This window comes from Heloderma suspectum, chromosome 4 (genome assembly GCF_057233095.1).
Source record: "Heloderma suspectum isolate Gila_16-S chromosome 4, 16-S_ref, whole genome shotgun sequence".
Lineage (NCBI taxonomy): Eukaryota > Metazoa > Chordata > Lepidosauria > Squamata > Helodermatidae > Heloderma > Heloderma suspectum.
Window position 1 is genome coordinate 315,726,299 of NC_139461.1, and position 15,773 is coordinate 315,742,071.

Below are 15,773 nucleotides of genomic sequence, written 5' to 3' on the forward strand. Positions count from 1 at the left end.
CCTGCTCTGGTGTTACAGTGCATTCCGAGTTCAAGGAAAGCAACATGGGTTTGATCATTCTGGCTGCGTTGGTAACCAGCCCATAAACTGTGGCTGCCGTGGTGGTGACGTGCTCTTCTCCTGAGCATCTACCCAGGCCACACGTGCTCTGTCACAGGAGGGGGGGTGCTGATTTGGCCCTGCAGTTGCTTCAGCACAGCAGCAGCTACAGCACTCCCAGCTGGAGCTGAGGAAGGGGTGGAATGGCCCGGCAGCTGCTGGAGTGATCCCCATGTACTTCTGCAACTCCCAAGGCTGGTTGCTCACAATATTTGCCAGCGGGCCCCAGACACACTTGCCTCGGCGAGCAAAAAAGCCGCCTGGCCCCATAGTGGAAGGTTTGTGCCTCAACTGAGTCAAGGGAAGGAGGAGATGCTACAGCTTCCTGCTTGAAAATGCTCATGGATGGGGTGTGTGGAAACCCTTCCCAGGAGCACTTGCCTGACTCTTGCTGAAATGAGCTCCTGGATACATTCCATGCCAGCAAGGCAGCTCTGCGAATATCAGTCAGGAGCTGGTTTCTGAGTTTGAATCCACACCCAGAGGGAGACATGGCTGCCCCCTACCAATCTCCGTAACTTGTTGCTGTTGTTTAGTCGTGTCCGACTCTTCGTGACCCCATGGACCATAGCACGGCCTTCCTGTCCTGCGCTCTCTCCCGGAGCGTGCTCAAGTTCATATTCATTGCATCGGTGATGCTATCTTAGCCATCTCATCCTCTGCCGTCCCCTTCTCCTTTTGCCTTCAATCTTTCCCAGCATCAGGGTCTTTTCCAGAGTTTTCTCTTCGCATTAGGTGGCCAAAATATTTGAGCTTCAGCTTCAGTATGTGTCCTTCCAATGAGCACTCAGGGTTGATTTCCTTTAGGATGGACTGATTTGACCTCCTTGCAGTCCAGGGGACTCGTAAGAGTCTTCTCCAGCACCACAGTTCGAAAGCATCGATTCTTTGGCACTCAGCTTTCCTTATAGTCCAGCTCTCACAGCCATACCTTACTACTGGGAAAACCATAGCTTTGATTAGACGGACCTTTGTCGGCAAGGTGATGTCTCTGCTTCTTACTATGCTGTCTGGGTTTGCCATAGCTTTCCTCCCAAGGGGCAAGCGTCTTTTAATTTCATGGCTACAGTCACCGTCTGCGGTGATCTTGGAGCCCAGGAAAATAAAATCTGTCACTGCTGCCATTTCTTCCCCTTCTATATGCCAGGAAGTGATGGGGCCAGATGCCATGATTTTAGTTTTTTTAATGTTGAGTTTCAAACCAGCTTTTTGTCCTCTCCACTTTCACCCTCAACAAGAGGCTCTTTAGATCCTCTTCGCTTTCTGCCATTAGGGTGGTATCATCTGCGTATCTGAGGTTGTTGATAATTCTCCCAACAATCTTTTTAATTCCAACCTGTGATTCATCCAACCCGGCGTTTCTCATGATGTACTCTGCATATAAATTAAATAAGCAGGGCGACAAGATACAGCCTTGTCGTACTCCTTTCCCAATTTTGAACCAATCGGTTGTTCCATGTCCGGTTCTTACTGTTGCTTCTTGACCCTCGTAGAGGTTTCTCAGGAGACAGGTAAGGTGGTCTGGTACTCCCATCTCTTTAAGAATTTGCCACAGTTTGTTGTGATCCACACAATCAAAGGCTTTAGCATAGTCAATGAAGCAGAAAGACGTTTTTCTGGGATTCCCTTGCTTTCTCCATGGGTTAGGGTATTTTAGAAAATGTTTTTATTGTAGAATTTTGTTTTAAACTGTTTTATTATATGTTATACATCGCCCAGAGTGGCTGGGTGACCAGCTAGATGGGCGATTAGTAAATTTAATAAATAAATCCAGCGAAAGTTGGGATTTTGAGCATAACCTTGCTGGCATGTGAAATGAGCACAATTGTACGGTAGTTTGAACTCTTTGGCGTTGCCCTTCTTTGGAATTGGAAGGTGAACTGACCTTTTCTTCCAGTCTTGTGGCCACTGTTGAGTGTTCCAAATTTGTTGGCATATTGAGTGCAGCACTTTAACAGTATCATCTTTTAGGATTTTAAATAGCTCAGCTGGAATACTGTCATCTCCGCTAGCTTTGTTGTTAGTAATGCTTCCTAAGGCCCACTTGACTTCACTCTCGAGAATGTCCGGCTCAAGTTCAGTGACCACACTATCATGGCTATCAGGGACATTCAGATCTTTCCTGTATAGTTCTTCTGTGTATTCTTTCCACCTCTTCTTAATCTCATCTGCTTCTCTTAGGTCCCTGCCTTCTTTGTCCTTTATCATGCCCATCTTTGCACAAAACGTTCCCTTGAGATCTCCGATTTTCTTGAAGAGATCTCTAGTCTTTCCCACTTTATTTATTTTATTTATTTATTAAATTTATTAATCGCCCATCTGACTGGTCACCCAGCCACTCTGGGCGATGTACAACCCACCATAAACAATTTAAAACAATAAAATTTTACCATAATTTTTTTTTAAAAAAAATACCCTAACCCACCCCAAATGCCTGCCTGAACAACCACGTTTTTAATGCACGACGGAAGCTCATTAAAGAGGGGGCATGACGGAGTTCCCTAGGGAGGGAGTTCCACAGAGTGGGGGCCACCACAGAGAAGGCCCTCTCCCTCGTCCCCACCAGTCTAGCTGTCCTGGCTGATGGGACAGAGAGAAGGCCATCCGAGGCTGATCTTGTTAAGCGGCCTGTCTGGTGTTGCTGGAGGTGCTCCTTAAGATAGGCTGGGCCGGAACCATATAGGGTTTTAAAGGTCAAAACCAACACCTTGAATTTGGCCCGGAAAACAACTGGTAACCAGTGCAACTCCTTCAGCACTGGAGTGATGTGATCTCGCCGGCGGCTGCCTTTAATCAGGCGAGCCGCCGCGTTCTGTACCAGCTGCAGTTTCCGAACCGTCTTCAAGGGTAACCCCACGTACAGCGCATTACAGTAGTCTAAACGAGCAGAGACCAGGGCATGTACTACCGATGGGAGCAGATGGTCGGGAAGGTAGGGGCGCAGCCACCGTATCAGATGGAGTTGATACAGCGCTGTCCGGCTCACAGCTGACACCTGAGCCTCCATGGACAGCTGGGAGTCCAAAATGACCCCCAGGCTGCGGACCTGGTCTTTCAAACCACTCTGTTGTTTTCCTTGATTTCTTTGCATTGTTCATTTAAGAAGGCCTTCTTGTCTCTCCTTGCTATTCTCTGGAACTCTGCATTCAGTTGGAGATATCTTCCCCTTTCTCCCTTGCTTCTCGCTTCCCTTCTTTCCTCAGCTACTTGTAAAGCCTCATCAGACAGCCACTTTGCTTTCTTGCATTTCTTTCTTTCTTGCAAGTTCTCCGTAACTTGACAATTATTTATGTATAGACAGCACCATCACTGCTGCGTCAGTTGCTTTGCTTTTTCCTTCTGTAATAGTTGGAATGCAAGGGAGCACTTGATGCAGGGGTATATAGCTAGCCGGGAAACCCGCCCCTCAAGATTAGACCTTTTTCCTTTGCCTTTCAGAGCAGTAGACCAGAGCTGAAGGATTTTTTACTTTATGCCTCGCTTAAGAGAAACATGGGGAAGAGGAAAGCAACAGTATCATTGCCGTTGCAAAAGACCAAGTTCTTTTATTATCCTTGTATAGTTACAGTCGCTTAGCCATCACACCTAGGGTGTACTTAGACTTTTTCTCTCTTCACACATCCCTCTTTCCCCCACCCCGTTGTTACAAACTCATCATACAAAAGCCTGGCTCTTGCCAGTACAGTAAATCATGCATGTTCCATTGCGTAGAATGATTTCAGAGCTTGAGATTGTGGTGCAAGATTTAGGCCAAGAGTCCCCAGGGCGGCATTGTGAAGCTATCCGCTTGCTGCCTCCTCCAAAAATTTATTTTTAATAAAAAATTGAAAAACGTTAGGGTGCCAGGAGCTTGTTCCTAAACCTGCCACTTCCTGGCCCCAATCTTCTCCAATTACCTAGGGAGGCGGTGGGCGCTCCCACACTGGTGGCATTTGAGATGAGGCTGGACAGCCACCTGTCAGGGCTGCTCTGACCTCGATTCCTGCACTGAGCAGGGGGTTGGACTCGATGGCCTTGTAGGCCCCTTCCAACCCTACAGTTCTATGATTCTTGCATCCACAGGTCTCCTCCCCTTGCTCTCTCTCAACTCCCAGGCTCCAGCCTCACTGTTTCTCTCCCCACCCCCTCCCCCGGCAGCCATTTAGTTACAGCCTCCATGGGAGCCATTTTGTGGGGTGCCCACAGCAGTTTCTCAGATTCCCAAATGTACCCACAGGACCAAAAATGTTGGGGACCCCCCATTTGGGGTGCAATCCTAGGCTTGTCTAGACTCAGAATGCCCCAGCCGTGCTGGGAGTTGTAGGACTCTTCTCTGTCTAGACATGCCTAGGATTGCACCCCTAATCTATTGTTCAGTAGGGAGAGCGCATGTTTTCATGCAGTCTCAGACACCTCAGTTTCTGTTTGAGGCCACAGACAGCTTCTGCCAGACAGAGTAAGCAGCACTGCACCAGATGAACCAATGGCTGGTTTTGTGTAAAACCCTGCTTGATGAGAGCGGAAGTCCAGCATCCTGCTAACTACGATGGATCATCTGATGCCTCTGGGAAGTTCACAAGCAGGGCACATGCCCAGATGTGCAACTGGTATTTAGAGCCATACAGGTTTTGAACCTGAAGGTTCTTCTTGCCAGTTGTATTGCTGGCGGATAGACCCAGTACTGGCTTCATGTTTTCGAAGCCCCTTGGGCAAGACCTCCTCGGTGAGTCTCACTGCTCCCACTTACTAGCTTGACAGGCAGAGCCAGTAAGCAAGGAGGCAGTGGCATCTGCTGCGCCTTCTCGCCAGTGTTGTCTGGGCCAGAGCAAGAGGCAGGCTGCAATGGTGCAGAGAGGCTACTCCAGGGGGCTCCTGCTGGGGGGTGGGCCCTCAGCTGGTGCTCAACCATGGCTACCCTGGATGAGCCTGTGTGATCCCCTTTTTAAGCCAGCAGCCACAATCAGGGACTAATTACGCATTGCGTGAAGGACTTCCAGTGCCCATCGATTTCAAGCTGCATTCAAGTATTGGGGGGAAAATAACCCAAAGCCACTCCACTCTACGCAGGGTTGGTAAAGATCCTGGGAAGCAGCACTGGTAATCTTACTGTTCATTTACAGTGTTTGTTGCAAGTGTGGCATATTTCTGTTCCATAATCCTAACCACCACATTGTAAGACAAGCAAATCCTTGTGCTGGAGAAGTGTGGAGAAGAAAGCGCAGCTGAGCTGCTACTTGCCAGGGGCACGAGTAGGAAAGGGCCACTGCCCTCCTGTCTTGCTTGGGGGCTTCTGTCTGGCTACTTTGGGAACAGAATATTAGACCAGAGAGGTCTTTGATCTGATTCAGCACTTCTCTTCTGGTGTTACTACATTTGTAACAAAAGATGTTTTCAGTGAGGTTTTCGCTTTGAATCATCTCTTTCCAGAGTTGTCAAAGACGATTGGTTCTAGCTGGTGGATCAGGGCCTGGACTGGGCTTAGAGCACTGGAGAAGCCACCTTGCTGAAGCTAAGTAGGGCTAGTAAATGCCTGGATTGGAGGTGGGCTGGGATGCCTACCTACATCACCTTGATTTCTAATGTAGAAGAAATGCAGGATACAAGCGTACCAGAACAGACAAAGTTAGTTCTTCCTTCAGATCATACAAACCATTTCCTACACTTTGCGTTTGTTTTTTAAACCAAGAGTTTGCTGTCAAATCATCCACCTACATCATGGCCCTCGGAATTCTTGGCAAGAGGTATTCTGTGCTCCCCTCTCCAAAGCTTTATGGAAACCCCTCACGGACGAGGCTGGACAGCCATTTGTCAGGGATGCTGACTTGGATTCCTGCATTGAGGAGGGGGTTGGACTTGATGGCCTTGTAGGCCCCTTCCAACCCTACTATTCTATGATTCTATTAATTCTAGAAGACTGAGAAGATACATCAGTAATGCCGGATATCCCACAGAAAGCTTGTTCTGGGTGTCTTATGCAAGCCACCCAATCAACATACAACTGGAGAATTTCCAATCCCCCCATTAGCTGTGTTTAAAAAGTGATACACTAGGACCTTTGTCAGGCACCAGGAAAAGTTATTTGAGAGATGGAGTAATTACGTTATTGAGTAGATCCTGCAGTTTCACATTTGAGTTCTTGAAGGTTCAGGCGAATGGCAGCTGGTTCCTTTCAATCTCGTCAACTAGTCCAAACTAGGGATGTCAGAGAATTCCGTGACGGATCTCGTTGAGGCCAAATGCCAGTGCATTCAGCCCCCCGAAAACCGTCGCGGAACGAAGCTCCCACCTCCCCCAACCCACGAAAGGCGCGCGGGATGAAGTCCCCGTCGCCCCCACCCCACGAAAGGCGCACGAAACGGAGCACTTACCTGCTCCCGTCCGCACTGCTGTGCGAATGGTGGCCGTCCTGCGGCCGCCATTCGCTTCCTCCTTCAGCCGTGATAGGCTACGTAAATACTTACATAGCCTATCACAGCTAACACAGGGACGCCATTTGCGTCCCAGCAGAAGCCGTGATAGGCTATGTAAGTATTTACGTAGCCTATCACAGCGGGGGGGGGGGGAACCCCAGCGTACGCAAATGGCGGTAGCCGCCGCCATTTGCGTACGCTTGGGGCTTTTCCCCCCTCCTGTAATAGGCGACGTAAATTAGGGATGTCAGAGAATTCCGCGACGGATTTCAGTGAGGCCGAATGCCAGTGCATTCAGCCCCCCGAAATCCGTTGCGGAACGGCCTGCCACCCCCTGCAGATCCCCTCCGGGACAAGACTTACCTGGGGCGGATGTTTCGGACGGCGGCGACAGCGGCTGGTCTTCCAACTGGCTGCCACCGCCACCACCATTTGCAGTCTGTATTTTTTTCCCCATAGACGTGATAGGCTACATAAAGACTTACGTAGCCTATCACGTCTGGGTAAAAAACAACAACAACGTGTATGCAAATGGCGGCAGCTATGGCCACCGCCATTTGCATTCCTTATTTTTCGCCATCTTAGTCTACGTAAATTTTTACGTAGACTAAGACAAAGACAAGAAAGGGGAATGCAAATAGCGCCCAGTACGCTATTTGCGTTCCCCTTGCGTACGCGTTTTGTTTTTACCCAGAGCCCTCCACAGCTGGAAATCCGGCTGCGGACGGTCCTGGCCGGCTGCTCCGCGGAGCTCAGCCGGCTGCCAAGGATTCCGGCGGGGAGGACCGGATCGCCACCCACCCGTCGAGGATTCCGGGGGGAGGGACGGAACGCCTCCCCCCCACATGAACAGAATCCGCGAAAGGTAAGTGACTTTCATACATCCCTAATGTAAATATTTATGTAGCCTATCACAGCTCACTACAGGGACGCAAATGATGGCGGCTATGACAGCTGCCATTTGCGTCCCTGCAGGGCTGCCCAGTGGCTGGATGTCCAGCTGTGGGCGGCCAGAGCTGGCTGGCAGCTCCGCGGCTTGGCAGCAGAGCGGAGCCGGCCAGCCAGGATTCCAGGGGGAGGCACGGAGCGCCTCCCCCCCCCGGCGAGGATTCCTGGGGGAGGGACGGACCACCTCCCCCCACCTGCGGAACCCGGCAGAGCCAGGTAAGCGGGGTTTCGTACACCCCTAGTTCAAACGCCTCATTCTTTTGTCACCTCCATCTGAACATTTAGCCAACATCAATTATTTTAACTGCTATGGAATGTAGCTTATGAAACCACCATCATCTGGGCTTTGTTCCAAGAGTTTATTGGGTCATCAAATCACTGGGCTGCTTGGGCCACCGCTGCACAAAATGCCATGTGCCGCCTTCCACCTGTGCCCATCTCCCTCTGTTCTCGAGCAAGCTAAGCTAGAGTCCGGAAACTTCTGGGTTCAGGAGGAGCTAGGCACGCGACAAAGTTTGATTCTGCATTTAGTTTTACACAAAATATCCAGAGTTCTATAGCAAATCAGGCTGGTGCCACAAGCAGAATGATAAGGAAAAGTTCTTCAGGGGCAATAATGCGGTTCCCTCCCTTGCCAAACCTGGCAGACAGGATCAGCCTTGTCCTTACAAATGACAAAGGTTAGAAAAATTCAGAAACCTGATACAGCCGCAATACTCAGGAAGCCAAGGTGACAACTTGTGTAACGATATCCCTATGGGAGGCCTGGACCAAAGGGAGGGACAACCGACACCCACTCCCGATTTCCTGCTTTCACATCAAACAGAGCAGCTGCACCAGAGCCGCCCGGCTTGTTCCTTCCGGGCCAAACCCGCTCCCGAAGGCGTGGATGCAACTGCTGCCTGTAGCAAGGACAGCATCCAGGCAGGAGCCCTTCCCCTCACTTCCTCTTGTGCCTGCACAGGAACACGAAAGCAGCACGTCAGTCTTCAGAGGGGGGGAGACACAGCAGGAGACTCACCCACAGAAAGGAAGCACGTTGTGGGGGACTCACCTGGAGCGGGCGTTGAGGGTGCCTCCTCTCCCCCTTGTGGCCAGGCCCAGGCGCCTGCGGTCTTCGAAAGAGGGCCTGCAGGATGGGGCAGTCAGTATCATGGCCAGCACAGCCCCAACCAGCCCAGGGAACAGCCTCATTCAGCCCTGCTCCCTCAAGAGCCAGGGACCTATGAGCCTTTTCCAGGAAGGCAAAGCATCACCCTCCATCACTCAAAAAGAGCCCCAGAGAGGCCTCCCTCAACAATGTAAATGCTCAGTGCCCTGGTACCCCATCCCTACCCTTGGAGCGAGGGAGACCACAAACATGAAGGGAAGTGGTGGGGAGGGGGCTGTTTCCTGTGCACAGACCCCTCTTTCCACGCTCCCCACACTAATATTCACCCGGCACGATACTGCTTCAAGGCCCTCCTGTGCGTGTTGGTCAGCTCCTCATCAAACACAGAGGATCTCTTCTTGCGTTGCTGTTTGGGCCCTGCAACAACAGAGAGGATCCCGTCAGAAACCAAACTGAATGCCCCAGGCCTGCGCTGCCTGCCACACTAGCGCGAGAGAAGGGAACTGCCCTCCTGCAAGGCCACCTGCGACCAGCCCTCATCCACACACCCAGAGAGAACAGGAACGCCACCACTCCCACCTGTCCCTGCGGGTGGCGAATCGGCCGGCATGGCCCGGGCTCGTGGAGCTCGGCGATTCCTCTTGGCCAGGCGCTCAGCATACATCTGGGCCTTCAGTACCTCAAACTGCGAGCGTTCCTCAGGCTGCCAACACAACAACAAGACGGGCTAGCAAGGCCTCCCTACCAAGGCAGGCAGCCAGGGAACCCATCATCTGCCACCCTGCCCCACAAAGGCAGTGCTCCCTCCTGCCCCAGGCAGCTGCTCACCGTCAGCTGGGCCTTCTTTTGAGAGTCCTCCATAAACTTTTTCCTTTTCTTCTTGCCTCGCAGTGCTTGGTCGAACTCCTGAAGGGCCTTGGCCACTGTGGGGGAAAGCGGAGACAGAAATGGCAAGTCAGGGGTGACTCCGCACTAGTACTTGGGCCGCCACAGGCCCCATTCACAGCCAGGGCCTCCTCCCTGGGCCAGGCCCTTACGCTTTTCCTTCTTCCTCTCCTCCTGGGTCTGGAACCAGCTGCGGGTGGCGCCCTCGGCTGCTTCCTGAGCCCCAGTCTCCAGTTTCCGCCTGGCAGTGTTAATCTGGGAGGAGAGCAAAGCATGATGATGCTGAGCAGAGCACATCTTGGGGCAGAACTCTTGAACCCTGCTTTCTAAGAGGGTGAAGGATTCTGAGACAGTGAGTCAAGGAGAGTTGAACACAGGCAGGGGGGAGAGATGCTCTAACAGAGGTCACCCCCTTCTCCTACTTGACTGAACCAGCTCAAGTTCGGCACAGGGTATGCAGGACAGGTCCCTAAGACACACGCACGCACACCATTATCTGAGCTGCATCCCCTGACACACAGCTGCAGGAATGTGGCTCCAGGGCCACTCCCCGCCCTGACAAACAGATCCCACAGCCAGTGGTGCCAACTGCCCCATGTTCAGCTGCGTTTTGAGAGGTTCGGAAAGGAAGTTCTCACAAATGGGCCAACTAAAGAGAAACATCACAGGGATAAAGCAGCTGGGAGCTCAAAACAAGCAGCTCTGCAAGAACTTGTTTTGAGGGGGGAGGCAGTCCTCAGGGCTACCCGAAAGGAGAGTGCCCCTGACCTTACTCCTGGGGGTCCCCGGGGGTCCCCAGGCCCCCTCCCCACCTCTACCTGGGCCTCTGAGTGCTGCATCTCCCGTTCCTCCCGCTCCAGGCGCAGCACGGCGTACACATCTGGCTCCAGCTTCTCAAGCTTCTCCCGGAAACGCAGGATCACATCTGGGGGAGCCAGCAAGAAGCGGCAGCTGCCGGGTGAGTCTCTCCACACCGGGGCAACTGCAATGGTCCAGCAGAGACAGGCTGGCCCGAGGGCCCTCCACCCCTGGCACGTGGCTCTACGCACTCCCTCACTCCCGCCCCCTGGTTGCCATTACCCTGGGGGAGGACTCTGGCCTTGACGGGCGCTTTGGCAGCCCTGACGATCTCCTTCAGCATCCTGCGCTCCTCCTCGCCCACCAGAGACACGGAGCGGCCGGCCCGGCCCGCCCGAGCTGTGCGGCCCACCCGGTGGACATAGTGCTTGGTCGTGTTGGGCATCGTGAAATTGATCACCTGCGAGCGAGCACAAGACAGGCGGCTGAGAGAGGGGAGCCACCAACAGTGGCCAACAGGAGGGAAGAGGACATGAGTGGCCCTGACCGTTTTGACACCGTCGATGTCGAGTCCTCGCGCTGCAACATCCGTGGCCACCAGCACGTCGATCTGCTCGTCTTTGAAGCGCCTGCAGGACAAGCAGAGGGTCAGCAGGGAACCGGCCCTGCAGCTGTGCGCCACCATGCTCCTCCCCCTTGCTGCAGCCCAGGTGCCTACCGGAGACCCTCCAGGCGCTGGGCCTGAGGGAGGTTGCCATGCAGCTCGCCCACGCGCAGCCCCAGGAGGCCCAGCAGGATGTGCAGGCGATGGGCCTGCTTCTTGGTCTGGGTGAAAAGCATCACGCGTGCTGGGAACGTCCGAGTCAGCAGGGCTGGAAGGGAGAGGGGCCTCATCAGTGGCAGGCATCCTCAGCCCAGGCGCGACCCATGGGGGCTGCCTCCACACCAGCCCACCTGCCACAATGGCCTCCCGATCCCCCTCGCGACTGGGCCGGATGCGGATGAACTCCTGCCGCAGAAACGGGGCCACCTCCGTGTTGCTGTTCACAAACACCCTAACTGGGTTCTTCAGGGAGACCGAAGCCAAGTCCTTCACCTGCCAGAGAGGAAGAAGCTTCATCAGCACTGCCATGCAGCCCCCTCCCCCCACCCCAGTGGAGCAGGATACCGCTTCCCAACACGAAACACTGGCTTGGGGGGGGGGGGGACTCCCTCAGACCACCCTCAGACCACCCTCAGACCACCCTCAGACCACCAGAACTTGAGAGAAATTCTCAAGAGCTAGAGGCCCCTCGCAAGGCGACAGGGCGGTCCCCACTCCCCACCCATCACAAGCACCCCTGCTCCAGTCTCCACTCTTGGCCTCCTGGCCCTGCTCAGTACCTCGTCCGTCATAGTGGCCGAAAAGAGCATCGTCTGGCGATGCCGGCTGCACAGCCGAATGATCTCCTTCATCTGCTCCTCAAAGTATTCGTCCAGCATCCTGGGGTTGGGGAGAAGCACGTGAGCAGCAGGTAGTCTGGAGAGAGGGAAGGGGGCCGGCCGTCTCCTCCTGGCACCAAGGCTGCCCTCCCACTGCCAAGAAGCTCCGAAGCCACGAGCCACCAGCGCCCTCTCACCGATCAGCCTCGTCAAGGATGAGGACCTCAATGCTGCCCAGGTGGAAGGAGGGGCAGTTGTGCAGGTGGTCGATGAGGCGACCGGGGGTGGCGATGAGGATGTCGGGGCCTGAGCGGAGCGCCGCCTCCTGGGTCTGGAGGTCCAGGCCACCTGCAGTGACACACGCCCCACAGAGGCCATCAGCTCCCAGAACGCACTGCAGCCGCTTCACGCTAGGCAGGACGGATGTAGACAAGCTCAGCCCCACCAGAGAGAGAGGCTGGGCAGCCCCTTCCCCGACCATGGGCCAGCGGCCCAACTCACCCACTGCCAGGCAGGCTGTGATGCTGCTGAACTGTGCCAGCTGTTTAGCAACAGAGTGCACCTGGATACCCAGCTCTCGAGTTGGCACCAGAACCAACACCCGGGTCACCGGAGCTTGGCGTGGTTTGTAGATCAAGCGCTCCAGGACAGGCAGGATGAAGGCCGCTGTCTTCCCTGGAAGGTAGGCATCAGGACAAGGTCAGCACGCTGTCCCAGGCACAGTGTCCCAGGCACAGTGTCCCAGGCCCGGCACCAGGAGCCAGGCCCCTCCTCCAAGCAGCTACTCACCTGTCCCTGTGGCGGCACAAGCACAGAGGTCCTTCCCCAGCAGCCCCACAGGGATGCAGGCCTTCTGGATAGGGGTCGGCTGCTTGAAGCCCAGGGCAGTTATAGCCTATTAATACAGCGGGTGGGGGAAAGCCAGTGTGAGGTCTCTGCCCCAAACGCTTGAAGCAGACCCAGTTGCCTGTGTCCAGACAACCAGAAGACCATTTCCCCAGACTACGCTGCCATTCCACTTGGATTCACCACCGCCCCTGTTAAACGTACTGCAGCTCCCTTACCTCTCCTTGGGGGGGGGGGGGGGAGGAGAGAGACACGACACCACCACTCACGCTCCCACTTCTGCCAGGCAGCTGCTCATGCCTGCCCACCCCTGGCTCTGGTCCTCTCATGTGCTTGCGGAACAAGCAGGACATGCTTCCCCTGCATGTTCTGTATCACTGATCAGCTTTACTATCCAACTCCTTCATCACCACTGCTAGCTTGTAGCATCATATCCAGCAAGGGACCCTGCAGCGGGGAACACCCTGTGCTAATCTGTCCATCCACTTTCTATAAGCTTCTGGCTACGCTTCACCTGGCCACAGGCCCACCCCAGGTCAATTTCAGCCAGAAGCCCTTGAGCACTTTAATGCCTCGACAAGTCCACAAACCTAACCACGTTCCCAAATGGTAAGCTGGTGTTATTCTGATGTCTGATTTCTGTACCTGAAAGGACAAGTCTTCAATTTCATTGTTGTCACCACTGTTGTTTTGTTTAAACTAGGCAAGGTCAATATTTCATCACCTGAGATCACAGAAGTTCTCAGGCACAACAGCTCAGCATTTGCCCATTCAGAAAAGATTAGGCAACTCAAGCCCCATCTTCACCAACACTCTAAGAGAAAGCAGTAACTGGATACCTTCAGCAAGGGCCGAGAAAGGTTCATGTCTTGGAATGACAGGTTGTCATCATACTCTGAAGCATCTTCTTCAAAGAACTGCTCAGCTCCCTACAAAACAGGATCACAGAGAAAGAAAGAGAATGCTGATCAACTACATCAGAGATGGATGAACATTTCTGAGGCCTCTGCCCCACCTCCAGTGCCTCTGAGACAAGGTGCAAGGAAAAACACCAGTTCCACAGCCCAAAAGGCTCACCTCCTCTTTGCCTTGCTTCCGTTTCCGTTGAGGTTTCACTCTGAGCATATCTACAGAGAGAAGGGTGGAAAAAGGAAAAATCATCACAACTTTAGGCTACAAGACACTGCAAGAGTCACTATGGCCAGTTCTGTGCACATACCACCAACAGAATAGTATCTTGTAGCCTCTTAAACAGCATTTACTGAACAACGAAATTGCATGGACTAGAGTCACTTTCATCAGATGCCTTCAGTGGCATTCTAAGTTGGCACAAATACACGCCAAAACAAATTGCGAGAAAGGGAGTATAAAAGCCACGAAATGCAAACAGCAGCATACCATAAGAAGAGACTTGAAGCTGCATCAGATGAGAGGCCTCTCTAGTCCAGCATCCATTTTCCCACAGTGGCCAACCAGACGCCCCGAATGGGAAGCCCAAAAGCAGGACATGAGCGCAACAGCACCCTCCTGCTATGGCTCCCCAGCAACTGCCTCTGACCCTGGAGGGAGCATAGAGCCACTGACAGTCCTCTCCGCCAGGAATTTGGCCAATCCCCCTTTAAAGCTATAGTTAGTGGCCATCACATCTTGTGACAACAAATTCCATAGTTAACTATGCACTGTGAGAAGGGCTTCCTTTTGTTTGTCCTGAATCTCCCACCATTCAGCTTCATGGGATGACCCCACTAGGTTCCAGCATTATGACAGTGGGGTGGGGGAGTCTCTCTATCCAGTTTATCTTTGAAAACGGTCCGGAAACTTCAGCTGGTCCCAAATAGGGCAGCAAGATTGTTAAGAGGGACTGGCCTGCGAGCTCATATTACGCCAGTATTTTTCCAGCTGCACTGGCTGCCAGTCCATTTCCGGGCCCGATTCAAAGTGCTGGTGTTAACATTCAAAGCCCTTAACGGCTTGGGGCCAGGTTACCTGAAGGATCGCCTCCTCCCATATGTGCCTGCCCGGACCTTAAGATCATCATCAGCGGCCCTTCTCCGTGAGCCCCTGCCAAAGGAAGTGAGGCGGGTGGCTACTAGGAGGAGGGCTTTTTCTGTTGTGGCACCCCGGCTCTGGAATGAGCTCCCTAGTGAGGTTCGCCTGGCGCCTACACTGTACTCCTTTCGGCGCCAGGTGAAGACCTTTTTATTTTCCCAGGCATTTTAGCTTTCTAAATTTTTATCTTTGCCGTTTTAAATCTGTATTTTAAACTCCTGCACTGCTGCTAGGTTTTATTGTGGTTGTATTGTTATATTGTGGTTTTAATGTTCTATATATTTTAAATTGTTTTATTGTGTGTTGTTTGGTTTAAATTTTTGTGAACCGCCCAGAGAGCTTCGGCTATTGGGCGGTATAGAAATAAATAAATAAATAAATCTGCATTATGCATAATTTTATCAATCATGTCCTCTCTTACTTGCCTTTTTTCTAAACTAACAAGATCCAGTGATGTTATTGTTCCTTGTAGGGGAGTCACTCCAGCACTTGAATCACTTTGGCTGCCTTTTTCTGCATCTTTTCCCAGCTCTACACTATCCTTTTGGAGGTGGGGAGGACACAACCAGAGTGTACACAGGATTCCAAGTCTAGTCATACAATAGATTTGTAGTGAGGTCACTGCAATATTGGCAGTTCAGTTTTTGATCCTGCATTGTAAGTGTGGTCCACCTATTCCTACTCTGCTTCCTGCTCTTTTACCAGTGAGTGATCTGTAAGTGGACCTGCTCTTCTGAGCCCAGGATTGCTACATTTACTACAGAGCCTTTGGGGACTTTGTGTCTTTCGTACTCCCTCTACAAGCGGTTGGAGAAGCTCTTGTTTATGTCAAGCCCAAACCTACAGAAGGCAAACATTTGCGTGACCTGGTCTCAACAGCAGCTACTGGCAATGTTATCGTTTTTGCAATACTAAATCAGCACCTACAGGAGGACAATTATTTTCTGTAATGAAGAAGCCAACCCTAATGTTAGTTGAAATTCCATAGTACAATTTTTAAAATTAGTTTTCACGCTAGCACCTCCCTTTGGTTCTTTTTTATTTTTGCACTGAACTATGGGATATTTGAGGGTAGCAAAAGACAAAAAGAACACACTTGTTTCTGAATGTTACCCTTTTTTAATGTCAGGTTTGTGCCCTCTTTAATCTTTTGCATAGAGGCCAACCTGTAAACCCAAAGGAAGTCATTGGTCCTTAAGATGTCACCATGGGACTACTCTTGCTAA

General features: G+C 52.4%; 1 protein-coding gene across 1 annotated transcript; it reads right to left on the reverse strand.

Moving 5' to 3' along the window:
- Positions 1–7,776: 7,776 nt before the first annotated feature.
- DDX27 (DEAD-box helicase 27) lies at positions 7,777–15,735 on the reverse strand. Its single transcript, XM_084851857.1, has 18 exons — positions 15,714–15,735; positions 13,576–13,625; positions 13,338–13,427; positions 13,144–13,197; positions 12,442–12,547; positions 12,154–12,327; positions 11,850–12,000; positions 11,614–11,713; positions 11,185–11,326; positions 10,949–11,102; positions 10,513–10,859; positions 10,251–10,357; positions 9,585–9,687; positions 9,376–9,470; positions 9,127–9,250; positions 8,874–8,964; positions 8,491–8,565; positions 7,777–8,392 (listed from the first exon to the last, which is right to left on the reverse strand). The coding sequence occupies exons 1-18, from the start codon at positions 15,733–15,735 to the stop codon at positions 8,377–8,379; spliced, it is 2,001 nt and encodes a 666-aa protein (XP_084707983.1). The 3' UTR covers positions 7,777–8,376.
- Positions 15,736–15,773: the final 38 nt, after the last annotated feature.